Source organism: Leuresthes tenuis, unplaced genomic scaffold (assembly GCF_036924035.1).
Source record: "Leuresthes tenuis unplaced genomic scaffold, fLeuTen1.0.hap1 SCAF_22, whole genome shotgun sequence".
Classification (NCBI taxonomy): Eukaryota; Metazoa; Chordata; class Actinopteri; order Atheriniformes; family Atherinopsidae; genus Leuresthes; species Leuresthes tenuis.
This window is the reverse complement of record NW_027325376.1, coordinates 3900332-3922707: the sequence shown is the minus strand read 5'-3', so window position 1 is coordinate 3922707 and position 22376 is coordinate 3900332. Positions and strand designations below refer to the sequence as shown.

General features: G+C 44.0%; 3 protein-coding genes across 4 annotated transcripts in view; 1 reads left to right on the top strand and 2 right to left on the bottom strand.

The window, feature by feature from the left end:
- The window catches only part of clcn3 (chloride channel 3), a 39532-nt gene extending 27260 nt beyond the window's left edge, over window positions 1–12272 (bottom strand). Inside the window, 3 exon segments of the mRNA XM_072376505.1 lie at window positions 2811–2846; window positions 2849–2988; window positions 12099–12272. Coding sequence (XP_072232606.1) covers window positions 2811–2846; window positions 2849–2969 — 157 coding nt within the window. The 5' untranslated portion in view covers window positions 2970–2988; window positions 12099–12272.
- A 525-nt stretch (window positions 12273–12797) lies between these two features.
- nit1 (nitrilase 1) lies at window positions 12798–15445 on the bottom strand. Of its 2 annotated transcripts, none has more exons than XM_072376641.1 (6): window positions 15278–15445; window positions 14738–14971; window positions 14312–14415; window positions 14081–14217; window positions 13699–13824; window positions 12798–13626 (listed from the first exon to the last, which is right to left on the bottom strand). In XM_072376641.1, exons 1-6 carry the CDS (start codon window positions 15358–15360, stop codon window positions 13360–13362), a joined length of 951 nt encoding a protein of 316 aa, XP_072232742.1. In that variant the 5' UTR covers window positions 15361–15445; the 3' UTR covers window positions 12798–13359. The 2 variants fall into 2 exon arrangements, with proteins under 2 accessions (XP_072232742.1, XP_072232743.1); XM_072376642.1 differs by having other exon boundaries at window positions 15353–15435.
- A 2258-nt stretch (window positions 15446–17703) lies between these two features.
- pfdn2 (prefoldin subunit 2) lies at window positions 17704–20656 on the top strand. Its single transcript, XM_072376691.1, has 4 exons — window positions 17704–17819; window positions 18620–18708; window positions 19106–19229; window positions 19690–20656. Exons 1-4 carry the CDS (start codon window positions 17739–17741, stop codon window positions 19879–19881), a joined length of 486 nt encoding a protein of 161 aa, XP_072232792.1. The 5' UTR covers window positions 17704–17738; the 3' UTR covers window positions 19882–20656.
- Window positions 20657–22376: the final 1720 nt, after the last annotated feature.

Below are 22376 nucleotides of genomic sequence, written 5' to 3'. Positions count from 1 at the left end.
CCATTACTTTTGTTAAAACCTCCTAAAACCTTCTGAATTGGGACTGAATCGACGCAGGGGAGCATTAGCGACGCCCTGCTCTGCGGCGTCGGAGCGCACTTTTAGCAGCGTGGGATTAAATTATGGGCTCAACAGGAGACAACATGCAGCAGATGTAGTCAACTCTCTGGAAAATATGCTGCCAGAGACACCGGATGACTTCCAAAACTGTGCCTAAAGCTGGTTAAAGTGACATCAACACAGTTTAATTGATCTCATTCACACAGATTCACTGGAACAATCACAAATGTCATTTTATGGCGTCCAGCTGTGGCGGTCGCCGCTTCCAGCTGCTCTCCCAACCTGCATTCAACCATTTATCTCAAGCCGCTCAGTCAGAAAATAAGCGCAGGGTGACGCGCTTTTAGCAAAACCGCAAAATTAGTCTGTGAATTTATCCAAAGTGATGATATTTTTTAAAATGAGTGACTGGTGGCGCCTTCAGATTACAGTTTTAACTGGAAGCTGAACAAGAGAATTATCTCAGGTTAACATCTGTCTCACAGTGCAGCGACATACATTCATAATTAAAGAATACTTTGATTATGAATGTTGAGGTTCAACTTTTCTACTGTTGTGAAATAAGACCGGAGTAAACTACCAGGTTCTCTAACAGGTCCTGAGAGTTGAGAAGGATTTTCTCCTCGCTGCAGCTCAGCCGTTAGTCCTCTGTTTGACTAATTATCCGGTCCAGAGAGACAGAGATGACCTCTCCACTAAGAAAACACCAAAAGCGATGTTTAAACTAAAAAATCCCATCTTTAGCCTTTGCATAAACACGGCAGTTGGAGCCGTGACGCTCCAACGAAGACGTCCTGTGATTAAACACCTGGCAAAAATGCTGGAAGAGCTAAGCTCAGCCGACACCTCTGACCCAGATCTCAGGAGGGTGCGTTTTCTGTTTGATCAGCTGCAACTCAAACCTACGAGTCCAGGAACGTAACTCACTCAGAAGAGGAAGAGCAAAGGGGCAGAAACCTGTTAGGGAGCCAGTGAATGAATGAAAAACAGATGACCAAACTGAAGATGATATCAAGCCTGTAACTTATCGAATGATAACAACAGAGAGAAACTATCAGGTCTCTGATTGGTTCGTCACACACTCCGACATTCAAAGTTATCATTCCTGAATTAAAAGAGACGAAACGGGATGAATGTGAGAGAAACAACGGGCGAGCGTGCAGGAAAGCAGGAGGCAGAGCGTCAGAGAGGCGATCGGGTCAGGATGCTGGAAGGAAAGACAAACAGGGAAGGCAAAACCAGGAAAATGTTATCAAGAAACATCTGCAAAACAACTGCACAAATGACTGGAGAGGAAAGGTTTAACTGGACAATACCAAGGTTTCTAATATGTGTAAAGTAGATCTATAAGTTTAGGAAGTCTTATTGGTTAAATAATGGGCCTTTAAAGAGCTTTTAAACAGCTAAAGAAAAAGCATTTGTGTTAATATTGTTATCATTTATTAGTTCTATCTGAACATAACTCATAACTAAAAAGTGTGCGAATATATGGAAGCCGAGTTTGAATTCAAGTGATTTTCCTGTTCAAAAACTCAACTTTGTGTGACTTGCAAGTTATTCTGCAGCCATTTGTGAGGCTGAATGGATGTTTGGGCAAAGATGTTCTCTGGACAAGATGGAGGAGGAAATAAAAGCAGCAGTGAAGCATCTTGGCTGGCGACGGACGGACGGACGGACGGACGGACGGACGGACGGACGGACGGACGGACGGACGGACGGACGGACGGACGGACGGACGGACGGACGGACGGACGGACGGACGGACGGACGGACGGACGGACGGACGGACGGACGGACGGACGGACGGACGGACGGACGGACGGACGGACGGACGGACGGACGGACGGACGGACGGACGGACGGACGGACGGACGGACGGACGGACGGACGGACGGACGGACGGACGGACGGACGGACGGACGGACGGACGGACGGACGGACGGACGGACGGACGGACGGACGGACGGACGGACGGACGGACGGACGGACGGACGGACGGACGGACGGACGGACGGACGGACGGACGGACGGACGGACGGACGGACGGACGGACGGACGGACGGACGGACGGACGGACGGACGGACGGACGGACGGACGGACGGACGGACGGACGGACGGACGGACGGACGGACGGACGGACGGAAGGAAGGAAGGAAGGAAGGAAGGAAGGAAGGAAGGAAGGAAGGAAGGAAGGAAGGAAGGAAGGAAGGAAGGAAGGAAGGAAGGAAGGAAGGAAGGAAGGAAGGAAGGAAGGAAGGAAGGAAGGAAGGAAGGAAGGAAGGAAGGAAGGAAGGAAGGAAGGAAGGAAGGAAGGAAGGAAGGAAGGAAGGAAGGAAGGAAGGAAGGAAGGAAGGAAGGAAGGAAGGAAGGAAGGAAGGAAGGAAGGAAGGAAGGAAGGAAGGAAGGAAGGAAGGAAGGAAGGAAGGAAGGAAGGAAGGAAGGAAGGAAGGAAGGAAGGAAGGAAGGAAGGAAGGAAGGAAGGAAGGAAGGAAGGAAGGAAGGAAGGAAGGAAGGAAGGAAGGAAGGAAGGAAGGAAGGAAGGAAGGAAGGAAGGAAGGAAGGAAGGAAGGAAGGAAGGAAGGAAGGAAGGAAGGAAGGAAGGAAGGGGCACGATGGGATCTGAGGGGTCAGGGCTCGGTCCTATCTGACTGGAGGAGGAGGGTCGGGGTGCAGCAAGCTTGGACTATGAAGGGGAAGCTCAAGACGTCCAGACCTTGGGGTGGGGGGGGGGCTCTGAGGTACGCCCTACCTGGGGAGGCAGCGTCCCCATCCAGCAGGTTGTCTCTGTGGTGTGGAAGTCCATGATGACGCCGGCTCCATCCAACAGTTCCTCGTCGCTGCTGGCGCTGGCGATGCTGTTGTAGCTGTTCCTGCAGTAGCCTCTATGGTACAGCTGCTCCGACTCCATTTAGCAACGCGCCGTTACCCTGAACGATAAGGAGGGAGGGAGGAGGGGGGGTGGTGAAGACATACAGACGGTGTTGTGAGGAGGCTGGATCACAGTGCCTACAAGGTGAAGGTCTATAAGGCACAAACAGGCAGGACGGGCTGTTAGTGTGCGAATAAAGAGCAAAGACAGACACTGTGGGGCGTTCATGCACACATTTACAGCTCAGGAAAATGAACTTTGTCACCAGGACAGACAATCGAACACTATCAGCTCGCAGACAAACAAGAAGATGACAAATAAAGCTCGAAATATAATGAAAAAGCTACATTCATTCATGTTAAATTCCCCCATAAATCTTATTTATCCCTAAAGGGAAATTACAGTTTCACCCCATCATAAAACAAACCAATTAGATCCTTTTCAGGGCGGGAATGACCTCCTTCCATGCTTTGTTGCAGTGAAGCTGAGGAAGCCTCTGACTGAACACACTCTGATATGCTGTTTGCAGGAGCTTTTTCATGAATATCTGGCATGTGTGCAGGTTTAAATTCTCTCTACTTTTCTGTCTGAACAGAATAAAACAGCATAAGTGCATCATAGTGTTGGGTCAGAGGCTTCTGTTCGAACCAATAAGAGTTAAAGGTACTTTATACAAACCGAAAAAGGCAACACGGAGAGCTTAAGTTGACACTTTTTAGCATTGTGTTCATTTTAGTTGAGCTGCGACATCAAGCCAATCGTTTTAAAGTAGTAATTAATCTGTAAATAAACCTAAATGTAGCGTTGAAAGACACGACGTCTGCAGTAAATGATCCTCAACAGAAAAACAACACACTGCTGTTTTCACAGTATCCTGCAGTCCTCATTTAAAAGCAGCTGAACTCAAGTTTCCCCACTTTGGAAAACAGGTCTTTGTGGGTAAATTCTGCCTCCAGACACCAGAGTTTCCTTTGATAAAGAAGCTTGAGTTACCGCGACACGTTTGAATGGCTTTTGGCAATATCAGAGTGAGCTTTAGCAGCTTTTTAAGCTCCTCATTTTAAGAAGAGACATTTCTGTTCACTGCGAAGCAGGCTGATGTGTTAACAGACAAAGGGATTAAAATGACACGTGGCCACAAAAAGGATAATAATAACCATCCTCCTGCTGGACCGGGGAGAGCTCACCCCCCTGTGGACGTGCTACCAACTGCATCACAACACCCAGATGAGTCAGACTGTGAGAGATGTGACCTGAAACATCCTGCCCACAACGAAAAGTAAAGACACCCTGAACGTATTAATCAGCCTCAAGACAGGATGAGTCACAGCGATGAAAAAGTGAGTCTTAATCCCAGCCCCATATTCCTCCAACGTCCCTGTGGAAGGAGACCAGGACCCAACACGGTTCTGATCTCTCTGCAGGATTATCCAAAAAGTTCAGGAGCTCTTACTCTGTCTTAAAGGCGTCCTTCAGAGAAAAAGGGGAAGTGGGTGTCAGCTCAAGTAAACTTGTGCTTCAGCAGCAAATCGACCTTTTTTTTAACAAAACCCAGACACCGCCATGCGTTTCTCCACGTGCGCGTGTGCGTGCACGCTTCCTGTGACCCACAGTGACTGCAGTAAGGCTGGAAGTGCAACAAGCTGCTTCAGTTTCTCACTTCCTGAGTTTCCTTCATTCAGCTCTTTGCATGAAGCTTCTTCTCAAAGCCAGACGAACGCACCCAGACGATGAAAAACGTGTCAAAACAACCAAATTCCTTGTCAGAAACTGATGAAAACTCAGCCGTTTAAGACGAGGTGTCATGGTTCAACTCTTCTTCTCTCTCTTCATTTGCTTTTAGGGCCATCTTCCCACTGCTTTATTCACTCCATCCGACCACCATCGGACCGTCTCCATGACATCCACGCATGGATGTGGCTGAAGGCTTAAAGTGTTAATGAAAAGAAACCTGAAGTTGACCCCCTTTCAAAGCGCTGTTGTACAGAAGAGCTTCTGAAGCTCAAACCTGTTCTGCCACAGCTCTGAAAAGGAGGTTTCATCTGGACTCTACTACAACGCTCTTTATGCTGGGCTCAGCCCGGCCTTCCTTTCACGCCTTTTACCTTGCACACACACACCACTTCTGTCTGGCTTCCTGTGAACAGAAGTGACATTAAAACGCTCCTTTTGGTATATAAATGTCTGAATTGTCTCGCTCCAGCTCACCTCTCTGACCTGCTACAGCGGTTTGTTCCCCACGGTCCCTAAAATCTGCTGATCAGCTGACTTCGGTCGCCCCAGAAACTGGGCTGAAGCTCAGAGGCCTCGTTCTAGTTGCTGTTTTACTTATTCTGCCGGTTTCTTCTCTGGTTTTTACGTCTGTGTGAATGTATGTTTGACTCTTTTGTTTTAAATGTGCTTTATAAATAAAGTTGGACTGGACTGGATGTGAAGGTGCTTCGGTTGATCCCTCAGTTCCTGCTGACTGGTGAAGCTGAGCTGCAGCTCATCTGTGCTCATAAACATTAGTTTTCTTCTCCAGGCGTCTCTTAGCAGGGTTCGCTTTCCATGACCTTCATACCTAATCCTTTCTTGAGTTTTCTTGGCTGATTCGGATTCCCAGCCTCTGTGAACGGCTGACTCGGTGATTCTCATCTTGGCCCTTTTGAGCTCTGCGGCGATGCACTGCAGCAACAGTATGAACGCCTTGTTTGAGCCTTTTTCTCGTGTCATCACATCGATTCTCGCTCAAGGTGACCTCTGCTGACCAACAGATCCACGTGTGGCGCCACCACAGGGTTACGACCGGTTGGATAACCCCCAACACTCGCTCACCTCCATCAGATGGAAGTTAAGAGGAACATCGCACTTAAAACCGGAGCAAACTACGAAATGAGCTAAAGAGGAAAAGGAAACTTTCCCCGAGCCAACAATCACTCTGATTCCCTGTGAGTCAGGACTTCTATCCGAGCTTTATCAAATCAGCGTGGACAGAAAATTCAATTCAGTTTGTTCACGGAGCCAGCGCCGAGGCAGAGATGCTCCTCTCTGTGAGCTCATGTGACACCGCGTTGCTTCACCTCCAGAGAGAAGAAAAATCCACTTTAACAGTAACATTTAACCACGATTATTGGTATTACAGCTAAAAACCTAACGTGGCATTTGATTTTGGGGTTTAAGTCATTTTTAAGTCATTGAAACACGAGTCCAGTGTTGGAAAAATAAACAAAAGTTGAAACTAATGTTCCACTGAGGTGCCATTAAGGAACAGGAGGCAAACGGGCCACAATAAGACCTCAAATAGTGAAATTAAATGCTTTTCTGCTGGTTTGATGCAGCTTTTTATACACGCCAACGTAAATAAAGCTGCACGCTAACATTTTGTTGAAGTTTCTGCAGCATCCCATCATTTCTGTCCACAGTTGCATTCATTTTACGCTCAGATCTCAGCTGCATAAACTCCTCTCCAGATTCCTCTGTTTATATCCTGGAGCTTCAGCCTCACAGAGGGTGGGGCTGTGCAGTTAATGCACGACACACAGCAGCAGCAAATGACTTCATAACAGCAGAAGATGTGCAGATCCAACCAGAGGAGAAACGCAGCGCGTCCAGGAAGAGCTCGGGCACATGTTCGGCTGCAGCCGCCACTCTACAGTCGGGAGTTAAACCGTAATCAAACGCATCAGAGTAGAGACACGTGACGGTGCTCTGAAGTCCAGACGCTGCCGTTTCCATCCAGGGAAAGTCAGAGCTGTTTAAATGCAGATGTTTTCAGATGGATGGATGTGAACGTGTGCTTTAACAAGCCAACCACAGAGCCAGAGCTGGGTTATGTGCCAACGGGAGGCTCTTCCCTGTGTGTTGGTGCATTAAACTGGAAATGATTATGCAAAAGTACTTCAGTGAAAAGGAGGCACACATTTGAAGGAAAATAAGCATTCAGAGGCAGTAAATAATGTCAGAGGACAGTGTGAAACCTGTTCCTTCATCATTTCTTCAGCCTTCCCTCCCTGCAAAGCCTCAGCGAAGAGTCTCCATTACAGAAGGTCTTAGATCAAATCAGCCGTGCTGTTATGTCTCATAATGACCGGTGGCATCATTACAACTCGCTCTCTGCCTCTGCGACTGAAAGTGAAGCTCGTGCCAGGAGTGGTGGAGTGTGTTGATAGTTAAGAAGCTGCTACACAGCGAGTCAGATGTCAGTTGAGGACGTTTGGGTGGAGGCGACACAATCAGCAGCAAAAGAGCAAAACGCTGCCCATGTTACACAACTGGCTGAGCAGCAAGAGACCTTATCTTCCTCCTGCTGGTCACCATGGAGGTGTTGCCCAGGCGACTGTTGCCGAGATGTGACTCAGCATTTTGACAGGCTCCTCCACAGAGAGGACCAATGCCTTGACACACATCCTTCAGAGGCAACAGGCAGTCGATACATGGACATTTAAAGGGGAACGCCGGTATTTTCTGGCATGAAATACGTTCATCTACTCACAGTTTGGTGAAAGTCGGAGTCCTTCTGAAGATATTTAGATAACTGGAGATCCATATAACGGAGTGAACGGGGCTTAGAGCCTCTAAATAAGGCATTATCTGTCTTTATTTCACCAATACTTTAAGAAGAATGAATGAATGAACGTGTGCTATAGCTCTGTTAGCTCATAGCTGCTGTTATGTGGCTACTTGCAGCTATAGGAGAGCTAACGGAGGGATTTCTACACAGGCACTCTACTGGGACCACTTCATCCACACGCCCCCCTGCAGCACAGTTCATTCACGCCGTGCTCTGTGACAGTCGGCTAACTTCACACGGAGTTTGCTGCTGATAGTTTTGTGCAACATGGCAGGATATTTATCAGATTTTGACAACGTGAACGACGACTTTGAGTAAGATGGACGTTCTTACCAGAGTGAATAAACTGCTGTTTTACTCCGTTAGCTCTCCTATAGCCGCAAGTAGCCACATAACAGCAGCTATGAGCTAACAGAGCTATAGCACACGTTCATTCATTCATTCTTCTTAAAGTATTGGTGAAATAAAGACAGATAATGCCTTATTTAGAGGCTGCATCCTCTAAGCCCCGTTCACTCCGTTATATGGATCTCGAGGAATCTAAATATCTTCAGAAGGACGCCGACTTTCACCAAACTGTTCTCAGTGAGTAGATGAACGTATTTCATGCCAGAAATAAGGTTTAAAAATACCGGAGTTCCCCTTTAACCATCATAATCAGCAGCGCTTCAACACACTTCGGCCGGTCCGAAGCCAGATGCACCAGCACTGACCATTCAAGAGTTAGAGCTGCACAACATCAGAAAAATGTACAACCACAAAGACATTTCACTTGAAACAGGACAAGCACCGGTGTGCTAAAGGGCTGCAATATCAACCGATATCCAGAGTCAAAGCTGTAGCAGCTGGAGCCGTCTTTTATTCCTGAGAACCAAGCTCGACGCGCTCGTTCCCGTAACAAAAACTGCTCAGAAAAGATTTGAGGAACACAAAGACCGAGAGGCTTTAATCCAGCCTCCAAATTCCCAAGATTCCAATAAAGTCAAAGTAAGCCTGGTCATCCGAGGCCCAAGTCACCGGACCCAGACCACCCACAGTCTGCATTCAAGAGCCAGGAAGGGGTCCTCAATCAATACCCCTGATCAATGCGACATTTTCAGTCCATCGATCAGTCCACCAGTTGGTTTTAATGCGCCTCGAAGCCAAGAAAACCCAAAAGGAAAGAAAAAACAACGACCTACCAGAGGACTGACGAAGGAAACGTCGGAGAGAGCGACGAAAGGAGCCAGACTGAGCTCACTTTAACCTCTCAGACTGTCGAAGAAGCAGACCAAAAAGGTGCTACTACGTCTGTGACATGGAGAGGTTTGGATTCAGCGAAAACACTGAACCCATTAATACAACGTGCAACCCATTAATACAACGTGCAACCGATTAATACAACGTGCAACCCATTAATACAACGTGCAACCCATTAATACAACGTGCAACACATTAATACAACGTGCAACCGATTAATACAACGTGCAACCCATTAATACAACGTGCAACCCATTAATACAATGTGCAAACTCTGTCGCCAAAACAGGAAAAACACTCCTGGAGTATACAATTATACATATAAAATAAGAAAAGTTGCCTTTTTTGAGGCTGAGAACAACACTTTGCATATAAAACTAAATTAACTTCAGCTCAGAATATATTAAAAGGTTTAATAAAGCCACAGACATTTCCTAAGCCACTCATTCTATATTCAACATCTAGCTCCGGTTTCACAAATAAAAGGGAAAATTGAGACGTTTTGACTGCTGATGAGGTCAAATATGTGAGCTGAACTTAAATCCTCTGGGATTATTATCTCTAGCTCCAGTTTAAGGAGTATCACTTGTATCAGATGGACGTTTGAGTCAGACTTCATAGCTGTCAATCAAATTAAATCATCAATCAATGAAATGTTGCCGTCACATGCAAAGTTTCTGTCCAAGTTTCATCTTCTTTCCTTCACTCTGTGCAGCCCCTTGGAGAATATTACTCTGCATTATATCTGCAAGACTGATGAAAAACATAAAGAACAATCTGCATAATCCAGTTTGCACTGATAAGTTAATAAAGATATAATAGTTTCCCAATAATTCATCATCAAGTAAGGGCTGTGACTTTAAATAAAAACATGGCATGCTGGGAACTGAAAGCCAAGACAATGATTCATCAAAAGTTATCTATCAGGAAATAATGATTTGTCTCATCTGACCTTCTCCATCCAGATTAATGGCAATATGTGTTCAATATTTAGGATTTGACATAATGAGCCACATGAGGAGGCAGAAACAATGAAAAGAGAGGGCTTGACTTGCTGACTGAAAGGAATTCAGCAGTAAAAACAGAGTGCTGATCCACCCTGATTCTGCTGCACTGTTAGCTAACCGTAGATTTCAAACATACACCAGTGAAAAGAGCTGGAAAACTTTAACTTTTGGCTTATGTTTAACATTTGAGGCTACTTTAAACGTCAAAAACACTGTGCCAACAAGACTGCACGAGGGTCATGTAAAGTACTCAATAAAGAAATGCAGAGTTTGAACAGCAGACGGTTTATCATACGGGTAAAAGCTAAATTAAACAGTTCAATGTCAGCGTGTCTCATCTGGAGACTATGTGACAAACCGGCTCATACTACGCATGTCAAATCCATCAGTAAAAATACATCTGATGTCATAATTTGTGGTACTTCTACTGAAAAAAAACAAAAAACAGAACATATGCTTATTAAACCACCTCAAACATGAGAATTTACTGCTTTTCTGGGTTTTATATCGCTTCAACTGAACTTACAAGAAGCATTTTAAGCTATTTTTCTCAACACTGTACGCTCAAACAACTATGCAAGAAGTGATATATACTTGAGATTTCATTAGAAATCATGTAGTTATGTCAAAGGAATGAATGATGAGAGACAGTCTGGACATCTGAGTTAGTATTTCAAACATATTAGGACTGTAAATAACATCTTTCTTCATTTCTGATGGAAGAAAATCCACAAGTTGATCTAGATAATGACTTAAGATGGTGAAAAAGTTCCATTAAATGCCCACAATACCTAAATATTCTGCTTATTGTGAAAGAAAACTGGCAAATAATCAGTTTTGAGAAGCAGTACCTAGTTAATTTTTGTTGTATTTTTGTCTTAATAAATAGAATAAATGTTTTAACTCGTTGCTACTATTTCAGTGTAAAACCTACTAATAACGTAGAAGTTATTGAAAAATAAATACAGGAAACATGAATACATTTGTCAGAAATGCAGCAGCCCAAAAAGATTATGTGATTAAAAAGGTTTAAAAGTTTCTGTTAGTTTCATCCGGCTGCTTTCAGACCGATGAATGAAGACGATTATCTAAAAAAATGAGTTAACTGTGATACTCGTCATTATCAAACTACTATAAATTCTAATTCTTTGTAATTAGAAAAGCTTTTAAATCAGATTTGCACTTTTCTAATGATTTCTTCCCAATTATCCGCGCCTCACTGTGTACATTTCTTGGTAGTTCAATTGGTTATGTCACTAATTACAGAAGTTTTCATGTAATTTCAATGAAAGCAACACTAGAGAAGTTTATGAACCTTAAAAACGTGTTTCTGACCTTTTATATGAACATTTCCAGGCCTCAAGCTGTCCTCCAGTGTCCGCGGGCTGAGATACCGCAGTTCACAACTTTGGTTTCCAGACTCCAGCATCACAATGTCTCACTTTACGGTCATTTGTCACTTTTGATTACATCTTTTTGGCCTCTTCAGCGTGCCAACAAACTCATGTGTATGGCTGTGCATGTACAGGGACCACGTGAGTTTTTATTATGTGTTTTTAAAACAGTGGTGTTACATCCCACAACTATAGGGTGAGCAAATGAGCAAAACTATCAGTCAAATTCTCAAATAACTGGTTATAATTTAAAGTAATTTGTCCCAAGCCTGAATACCACTTTGTTATGTAGCCTAACTTTAGCTCAAGTCTTTAGCTTGTTGCACTGCTTCAACAGTGTTTTGCACCACATAAGTTGTAATAAATTAAGTTAATATGGATATAAAATGACAGTACGAGCTGTAGACTGTTGTTTTTCAGTGCTAATGATGAAAAACAACCGTGTCACAGGCAGCAAGGCGGTGAAATCTAGCAGAGTCCTTCTGTAACAGCCACACGCTCAGCAGCAGTTAGCCGCGCGTGCAGAACCGTTACATCTGTATTAGCCACAGCACATTCATGGAAATATCCAGAAAAGAGGCATAGCAACAGGGGGATGTTGGCATGCACAAGTACATACAGCAGTTTCTGCTTGCAGCTATCGGCCAGAGGCATCAAATTATCAACTAAATGAATTCAGACTTGCACAAAAAGCTGGTGAATTCCCACCCAGTTCACACCAACTGCTCGGTGTCGACACCAAGCTAGCAGAGTCAAGTTAGCCTCCGCTGCTAGTTAGCTAACTGCTAGCACCTGTTTGGCAGCAAGATGATTGAGAAATCAACCAGAGTTCACAACATTTGATAGCGAGAGGAGGATGGATAGGTGGGTGGGTGGATGGATGGCCTCGGGTGGTGAAACACATCCAGCACACAGACAGCGAAGCTTAACCTTTACAGCAGCAACAAAAAATTAAATAAATAACGGAGCTACGTACCTTCCTGATGCCTCGATTCCAGCTTGGACACGACAGTTCATCCTTTTTCTCCTGAGTTGAAGCTGAGGTTTTTGCTTCCTACACGAAGGGATTTGTCATTCTCCTCATGATGATGGTGTTTTCTTCCTTCAGTCCCATTCCCGTGTCAGTGACGTTCACTTCCTGTTTCCCGGCCCATCATCCAAGCGGCGGCGGCGGCTACTCCCACCCACAGTGTCCGTGAGAGTAAAGCGGGCTGGAGGAACATCTGATCAATTATTCATCCGCACTCTGCAATCAAAAGGGAAACAAATGGTCCTGGAACAGTTGTTACATTAATCAGTTCGGATGGACCCAAGATTTTAATAATTAACCAATCATACAGGGCACTGGTTGAAGCTTTTGCACAAAAATGAGATGGAGACAGTGTCTATCTTTCGAAATTATTAGTCAATACAACAAAAAACAAAGAAAAAAGAATAATCCACGCATAACAAAGTGATTTTTAATTCAAAGGTCTCGTGTTTGGTCGCTTATCAGCTCTACCAGTTTGTGGAAATGCCCAAAAAATGTCAATTAAAACCAGATGTTGGGAGGATGGGTGTTCAGAGGATATTTCAGTGCTTGAAAGTTGGCTCCAGCGTAGACTTTGTGGGCCCCAAGTAGAAAAAACACTGCTTGCTCATCCAGTTTCATCACATCAGATAAAAAACACGGCAAAGCAGGTGAATTGTTATCATCTTTGTGAGTTTATAGAACAGAAGTCTTTCAGCACATGTACAGGTACATCTTAAATATCAGATGTTAACATACAACTTTAAAAGCCTTTTGGACTTTTTAATTGTCAAACAGCGCCATCTATTGATCAGTTTAAGTAACACGATAAGAACTATAGGAACAGCATGAGCCTGCATGTCCGAACTGCTTTTCTTGATCAGAATCGATACAGACGATAGAAGTGAGATTATTGAGATTATTGACAGCATTAATGTCAGTATGACTCATCATTTGAACCAGTAAAGCTCAGAGTTCTACTTCCAGTAAGCAGATGTGGCAGAAGAATGTTTTCATGGCCGATCTTCAGCATTAATCATTTACTTTTAATTAGAAAAAGTGTGCATCTTTCTTCAGGCAACTCTTTTTCTGATTTCTCATCATTAAAATCCCTTAAAGTGATTGTTGTGTGACAACAACAGGAAACTCAAAGAGAAATCTTGTAGAGCGTAAATCTCTCCTCGTGAATTTGAATTTGATCCTGTGAGACAGGATCTCCGACTCGTGCTCAGCTTTGATCCAAACTGTGGTAGAAAGCAGTCTCTCTGCGGTGCTGCTGGACCGGCATGTTCCTCCTGGTTCTTCGGACTTTCTCCAGGTCGACTTCCACCAGCACCACGCCCGGCTTCTCTCCTCCGCAGTCGCCGAGCACCTCGCCCCAGGGGTCCACCGCCAGGCCGTGGCCGTACGATGAGCGCTTCTCGTGGTGCTGGCCGACCTGCGCCGCCGCCAGGACGAAGCACTGAGTCTCTATCGCTCGAGCCCGGAGTAACACCTCAAAGCAAAGGCAAACGTCAGCACACCCTCATTAAGCCTTGAGTTTAAATGTGATGCCTTATGATCCCACCTCCCAGTGAGCAGCTCCTGTTGCCACGGTGAAGGCCGACGGGTACGTCAGGATCTCGGCTCCGTGCCGTCGCAGAGAAAGCGATAATTCGGGGAATCTAAGATCGTAGCAGATGCCTAAACCCACCTATAAAAGCAACAACAGGGTCAGACACAAGAAGCCTGTCTGTAAACCTTAATATAAGAGACGTTATCAGTGCTCAAAGTGGACCCAAAACATCATATCTTTAAGTTTATGGTTTAAATTCATAAATATCCATCAGATTTCAGGTGATTTTATCCAGTAAAGTCAGTTCTATCAGGACAGTAAGTTAAATATGTGAAAGATATATTAAGAGTGAGATTCCATGGCAACTTTATGATGGTTACTGTCTAAATTTCACCTTGCCTATTGGAGTTTGGACTGGAGACACGAGGGAGGGTCCAGGGATGGTGAAGCGACTCTCTTTGAGGGAAACGCCCTTTTCCGGCAGTTCCACATCAAACAAATGGGACTTCCTGTACACCGAGGTGACGTCGCCTGTGGACACAATGTGCAGAGTGGGAGAAACTGGAGGACCGATCTAAAAGAGATCAAGACTTAGTTTGGATCTTTTCGATGTGCGTTTCTGCACCTTTATCGTTAATTATGACATGACTGTTGTATATTCGTCGCTCAGCCTCCCAGTCATGCCCTCGTTCGTGAAATCCTCCCAGAGACAGCCACACCTCTAACCTCCTGGATCAGATACAATGTGCACACAGGTGCTAAATACGTTATCTTTTAGCTTCCATGCTAAGAACATCGTATATATTGTAAACGGAGCGATAAGCTAACGAACCAACAGAATATGTTGCTTTAGGACAAATCAAACTCATTCTTTATAATAACTCTCATTTACTGCTTTGCAGGGAGTTTGTTGTTCGTCCTGCCTTCAACCAGCAGCCTACTTAAGAATAACGGCGTCTATCTGTCCATGGGTTTCATAACAGGTGCCACAGCTTCTTACAACATTTAAAAGGATTTCTGTGGGATATAAACATAAATCTGCTTCTTCAACCTGGCCAGATGACTGTATCGTGAGATTGTGTCTCCCTCAAGGCTCTCTGAGAGAGACAGCGTCTCCTCTCTGCTGGATCCGATGTAGTCGAACCCCTCGGGGAGGAAGACCATGCAGGCCCCTCGCTCCTTCGCTTCCTCCACCAGCCGTTTACAGGCGGAGAAGTTGGCCTCCTTGTCCGGGGTCACCCTCACCTGACAGACTGCAGCCAGTGGAGCAGGTGAGCTGGACATCCTGCTCAGAGGTCAGGAGGTCAGGGAAACAAGTCAGCAATGGTTGATTATTAACCGAATAAGTTACACTGCACATGTCCTGTTTCATTTCATACGGTTTTGTTCTCATGTCCGTCTACAAGAACAAAGAAAATCTAATATCTACAATCAAAAAGCTTTAAATGAGTCATTCAAAACCTCGTGCTCTGATTTCCATCTCAGAGGTTTTGCTTCCAGTTCTCGCTTTAACTCCACAAACAGCTTTTAAACAACACAGCAGGATCCAAAACAAGCTGTAGACATAATACATTCTCTTCTGCCAACATACCTGTTCTGCAGCATGACTGTGTGTCTCAAAGCTGGCAGAGAGGCCAAATACTTCAGAGATGATCCCAAAATGCACCTGAACATTGGCCCCGAGCAGCGTTACCTTCCCTGTTCAGTCCATGTTACTCTTCCACTGCGTTCAGCTCGGTTATCTGCACCAGGAAGGTTTAGGGTTATTCTTCTTCTCTGGTAAGCATTGGAGTATTGAAACCAGCATAAAGCACCTCATCGCCTCCTACTGGAGTGAATGTATCACTAAAAGGTGCAAAACAGTGAAAGAGTGGATCAGAGGACTTTGCTTTAGAGTATTTATCTTTTTAAAAAGATTTAACAGGTTGATCGTCAACATTTCACAATCTGGAGTTTAACTAATTACATTAGTCAAGGGAGGAATAAACAAAAGCATGTAAACTTAAAAGAATTTTGAGACAGTCTTAAGCTGGAGAAACAAGACTGAACAACATGCCTGAATCCATCAGTCCTCACCACAGAGGCAACATCTCTGCAGATAAAAAGGCTCTGAGGAGGGTAAGGTCAGCAGAAAGGACCACTGGGGCCACACTCATAGGACCTGGGCCAACAACGCTGTTGATCCAGGGTAAAGAGAAACATTGGGGATCCAACTCATCCGAGCCACAGCCTGTTCTCTCTGCTGCTGCTCAGGACGACGGTACCGCAGCCTGAGGAGCGGGTCGGGCGGTTCTGGGACTGTTGAATAGCCGAACAACATAGATATGTTAGTAAAACAGGCAGCCAAAAGGCACAACAGCAGTGGGGTGTCTTTTCTGTGCAATTTATGTCATTTTTTTGTTATTTTGTATTTTTATGGGTATTTTAAACATATTTAATTTTTTATATGCTGTTTTATAGGCTTTTTTTTTGTTGTTGTTGATTTCTGCTTCTTCTTATGACCCGATTGCAACGTAATTTGGTTCTGCACTGCATCTCTGGAGGTGTTTTGAATGACAATTAAGGACACTTCTTGACTTCTTGACTTGAGCATCAAAAACTGAGGTTAGAATCAAATATTCTTAGCAGCCTATTATTTGAGAGACAGATAAGATTAGAACTAACAGTCCTGAAAGAATTTGAAGGACCAAACAGAATGAGTTTGACTTCATAATTATCAAAATTAAGAAATCTTTCAGTCATCTGGCATCAGAAAGACAAAATGTGAGATTAGCAAGGCTGCTGGGATATGTGGGTTTTATTGGTAAGAACAGCTGAATGTCGTAACTGTAAAAAATGTCAATGTATGTGATGATCTAAGCTGGCTAAGAGATAGAATGTAAACAGAGAACAGAGCTGGGCCAACGACTGAGCCCTGTGGTACGCCATAAGTCAGGTGAGCTGTTTTTTTAGGTTTAGGAAGTTATTCAGAGTGAGAGAAAAAGTTATTTTAGACAGATATGAACTTATTATCCAAAGATCCAAATCTTTCATTCCAAAACAAGACTCTGAATGATGCCGGAGGGTGTTATGATCAACGGTATCAAAGGTGAAACTTAAATTTAAAATCTAGCAGTCTCTTCTATCCGCACTCAAACATAGGTCATTGGACACCTTTACAAAAGCTGTCTCTGAACTATGAGGTGCCAGTTGAATATTGGTTTGTAGTTTAAAGGGGTCCAGATAAGAACCAGAGCCTAGATACGGATAAAAACTGTAAGATAACAGGGCTGAGTGTAGGGAATACTTTTTAAGATGCCAAAAGGAAACCATACCTAGAATGCAAGATGAGGAGGTAAAATGAGAGACTCCCTCAGTCATTCAGGCCGGATTTAAGTTCTGATATTTTAAACTTTATTTATACAATGAATAAAGAATGTTTCAGGCAGCTCAGCATTAGATTTTTGGAAAGATAAGGAGGATCCATTAATAACAAAATGAATAGCCTTAAATAGCATTCTGGGATTATGAATGATGACTAAATGCAACAAAAACATAAGAAAAAGTGAAAAATTGTTTTCACAAAGACAGTTCGATTAAGAGACATGATGGTGCAGCTCAGTTAGTGTACATTATGACAGCTGCTATAAACTATAAGAGATTATTAAATAAAATGTTTTTTTAAAATGTTTTTAAGACTGAGTGTTTCAAGGACCATCTTGTTACATCGAATATGAATCAGATCAATATTAAAATTTCATGTTGAATGTCTTATAGCTGCAGCATATAATTAAATATTCATTAGTAAGTCGGTCATTTTTCAGTCCTTCCTTGCTTCTGCTTTGTTTAATTTGAAAAAATAACTTTAGATCATTTGAGCACAGTTCTACGTTATTTGTGGCTCTGTTCTGATGGTGTGGTCTACAGAAATATGTGGATAGTATGCACAAAAAGAACAAGCAGGACCCTTGAATAGCGTTGTCACCCGAACTGTGCCGCATTTGCGCGCAGGCGATCTCATGAGACAGCTCCATAAATGCTGCTGGGGTCCTTCTGAGAAACACCCTTTCAAGATGGCAGCCAACAGTAGCAGCACGGGTGGCAAGTCTAGCAACAGCGCCGGCGGAAAACAGTCCGGCCCGTCAGCTGAACAGGTATTCTGGCCTCCATTCAGGCAGCATATGTCGGCAAAGCCGTCGCTGCTGCTCTAAAGTCGCGTCACGTGAAGCAAAAGCCGTCAATCCGACGCCCAGCTAGCCGAAGCTAACGTTAGCATCGCCGTCATCCTGCCATCAGTCCGCTTCCTCACCCTGAAAACGGGCCGTTGGAGTCAGTTAGAGGGAGGATGCAAATGGTATTACCATTAAAAAGGAGTTGGTCTCAGGTCTGCGCTTCTAGCAAACAGTTAGATGATATAAAGTCATATTTACGTCCCTATAAGTGGGTGTGCGGGGTTTGGTTAATGGGTCTGACACAGCGGGAAGCTATTTTTATCCCCGACACCTCCTTACTTTACATACATGAGGGGAGCACTTACACTGTTTAGATCCTTTTCATAAGTACAAATTGTAATACTCTGCTATCAAGGTACTACAGTCAAAGTTATGCACGTGTGGACGCGAACACGCATAGAAATACACTGAAAAAGGGCCACAAATCAAGAATATCATCGTTTCCAGTTAATCCGCCGGTAAGATTTCAGCAAACGGTCACAAGAGGAGCAGCAATACGATTTAAGACAAGTTTTTACTTATTTGCTGGCTACTTACAGTGACGTGTTTTCCCTTTTAACAATGGAGAACCTCCATAACAGAAAGTAGATTTATTATACGCACTTGATTCATGAGGACACAGAGTAAAAGGGTTTGTTTACTCCAGCAGAAATTATTAAAACTCACATTAATGTGCTGTGTGACACGAGTCTGAGTCGGTTAACTGTGTTTCTGTGCGGCAGGTAGTGGCCACCTTTCAGAGGATGCGTCAGGAACAGCGCAGCATGGCCTCTAAATCTGCAGAGCTGGAGATGGACATCAATGAGCACAGGTTGGTGGCTGATGCTCCCGCCCCTGCAGCCTTTTTAATTCCTCTCATACAACAATAAATTGTCTTCCCGTTGACCTTCGTCATGCTGTATTTACTTAATCTGCATTAGTATGATGTTATTTGGACTTTGTGGGGTTTTTATTGATTAGTTTCTTATTATTTTTACTGTAGCAGAAGAACTTCTATTCAGGTTTTAGAAATAATTCCCTTATTTACATACATAAGAGGAGGAAACAGCTGCATCCTACTACCCCCCCAACATTAGAAACGAGCAGTAATGTTATATATAAGTACATTTTATGGTAAAGCAGTAGTTTTAGGTTGTACTGAACAAAGCGAACAAGCCTTTCAGGAGTATTTGGATGAAATAAGTAAGCGTTGGTATCTTTCTCTTCAGCTTAGTAATCGACACCTTGAAGGACGTGGATCCTTCGAGGAAATGCTTTCGACTGGTCGGGGGGGTGTTGGTGGAGAGGACGGTGAAAGAAGTTCTACCCGCCTTGGAAAACAACAAAGAACAGGTACTGGAGGAGGTGTGGTGCCTCTGTACGACTGGTCCTTCCCACAGTCCAAAATCATACGCAATTAGGTCAATTAATGAGTCGAAACTGGTATTTTGACCTGAACACTTCCAACAAAAGTTGATTTGTTGACCTCAGAGCTCTGCCAGGATTACAGTTAAAAGCTCAGATAAATACGATGGGGTGAGGCCTTTAAGAGCTTTAAAAACAAACATCAAAAGTTTAAAATCAGTTCTATAAAGGACAGGAAGCCAATGAAGGGAGTTAAGAACAGGAGTGATGTGCACAGGTCTGTTAGTGTTGGTTAAAGACGGGCAGCAGCAGCATTTTGCACCAGTTGAAGGCGACTGAGAGAAGTCCTTATGTATGGGTTAAGGACAGAAATGGACCCCATATAAGGTGAGCCTTATATAACGCAAAATCCGGTAATTTTCTACCCTTTTGTTTTGTTTCCTGACAGATCTCCAAAATAATCGAGACCATCAACACACAGATGCAGGCGAAAGGCCGGGAACTCACAGAGTACAGAGAACGCTACAACATCCGGCTGGTGGGAGAAGGCGAAGGGGAGACGCAGGGCCAGTCGGCAGCGTCCCCCAGAGACAGCGAGGGAGGCGGGTCCAAGAGCGGTGCTGGCGTTTTGGTGTCATAGTCTGTAAGGATGGACGTGACAGTAGGGCCCTTTGATTTCTGCAGCACTGAAAAACACTTTGAGTCAGAAACTCCTGGCAGGATCTGATGGATCTAGACGTTCTGCTAAATGTAACACAGCAAAGTGCTCCGTATGTTTGGTTGTGAATGCTAGTGTGTATCCAAATTAAAGCTGTTTTGTTTTGCATTTTCCTTTCAGTTTTTTCCTTTTATTCCTGTCATAAACTGTCATAAATTCAGACCCCCGAATGCGTGTTTTAACTCACAAACGAGCAGAAAAATGTAAATTTACAGTCTTAAAGCGGTTTGTTCTGGGTTTAAAATGATCTCCAACACCAAGAACATGCAGAACACCTGAGTGCCCGGAGCTATTAAATGAATTACTTTGTTTTATATGAGAACACACGTTAGCATTTTGTAAACAGCTTAAAAGACGGAGGGGGGGGGGGCAGTCGACTTCATAGGGCCCTACAGTAGTTTCAAGTCTCGCATCCTTTCCAATGCAGACGGGTCCTGGAAGGCATTTTAAACTGGAAATGCGTTGGTTCATAAAAACAAATCAGCCTTTTTCTGTGGAAGTTTCCTCACCACAGAGAGCAGCCGGGGGGGGGCGATTTTTACATGTTGCCGCCTCAAACCGTCTCTGAAAACATTCTGGAGCAGCTCGGTGGAGGAAATGCCTCCCAGGACCCTCGCCACGGTTTCTGTGTAGGAAGGACAACGATGAACAATGTTTTTGTTAATGACCGTGAAATAAAAAGAATGATCCAATTGTGCTTTGTTCTGTGTTCGATTATTATTATTATTACCAACAAAGACGTGGTTTATTGGGGAAAACGGCCAACCCGTGAGATTCAGGCTGGATCTGGAGGCTTCAACTCATTAAAGGAGGAGAACGGCGTCACAAACTGAAGAGGAATCTGTATAAACTGATGGTGTAATGCTTCTTTTTCCTGAACCTCTGATTATAACCTTTGTTCATCGCACTATTTCTTCAGCTCGAGGAACTTCTTACTAAACAGTTCAGTAAACTACCCGACAAGTTAAGTGGGTTCAAACATTTTACAGCTCCAGCTTTACAAATGTGAAGATTTATGGCTTTTTTAAAAACTATTCTCAATAAAAATCTGATTTAAACTGGGCAGCTGGGATTTGTTTTCTCACTTTTTCTCAGCAAACTGAAATGAGTTAATTATTTTACTCTTCACTTGAATAAAAACAACCTTATGATATAATAATTTAATGCTCACGTGGGACAGTTTTCAACAGTACTTTAATTTTCTTATACTCCTAAGCACATTATCCAGGTTATTCTTGCATAGTATTCCTTCAATAACACTCTAAATTAAATACTTTACCTGAAACAGACTGTTTTCACACTGTGGTACGAGCATTGTTGGTATTTTTGGTTGACACTAATGTTTCTGTTTCTGTATTTATCAGACGCTTTTATCCAAACCGACTTACAAATAAATATATAACAGCTATACAAGAAGCTAACAATAAACTCCATAGAAGGAACCCAGGAGTCCGACTCTGTCAGAGGGGACAGAGTAGAGATAGGGTGCAGGCATAGAAGGAAGAGCAGAAAGATAAAGTGCAGAGATAGAGGGGGTAGGGAAGTACAAGGTAAGTGCTGGGATAGGAGATGCTCTCTGAAGAGCTGGGTTTTCAGGAGCTTCTTGAAGATAGACAGGGACGCCCCTGTTCTGGTAGCGCTCGGTAGGTCATTCCACCATCGTGGGACGACACATGAACAGAGTTTGGATTGTCTTAGGCGTGGTGTAGGAGCTGCTAGACGACAATCCTGGGACCAACGGAGGGACCCAGTTGGGACAGAAGCCTTTGCAAGAGCATTCAAGTAGATGGAGCCGTTCCATTAAGCTCTTTGTAGCTAACATCAGGGACTTGGATCTGATGCGGGCGGCTAAGGGCAGCCAGAGGAGCTCAATGAACAGAGGGGGGACGTGTTCTTTTAGGCTGATCCAAGACCAGACGCACCGCCACGTTCTGGACCATCTGCAGAGGTTTCACAGGCTGGAGACCAGTTAGGAGAGCAGTTAGGAAACCAGTTAGGAGAGCGTTACAGTAGTTAAGGAGGGAGATGACCATGGCCTGCAGCAGGAGCTGGGGGGCATGTTGGGTTAGGTATGGTCTGATCTTTCTTATGTTTAGTAATGCAAGGTAACGTGATCTTTGAAGGTTAGTTGGTCATCAATCATGACACCCAAGTTTCTAGCAAGCTTTGATGGAGAGAGATAGGTATAGTTGGTTTGGCTGGGAAGACCAGCAGTTCAGTTTTTGGGAGGTTAAGTTGGAGGTGATGGGCTTTCATCCATGTTGATATGTCAGAGAGACAGTCTGAGATTCGTGCTGAGACCGTGTGGTCGTCAGGTGGGAATGACAGATAGAGCTGTCATCATTATCTGGAAGATTGTGGGTAATTCAAGTCACTGTCGCATGTATTTACCGAGATGATGGTAAACTCATTCAACC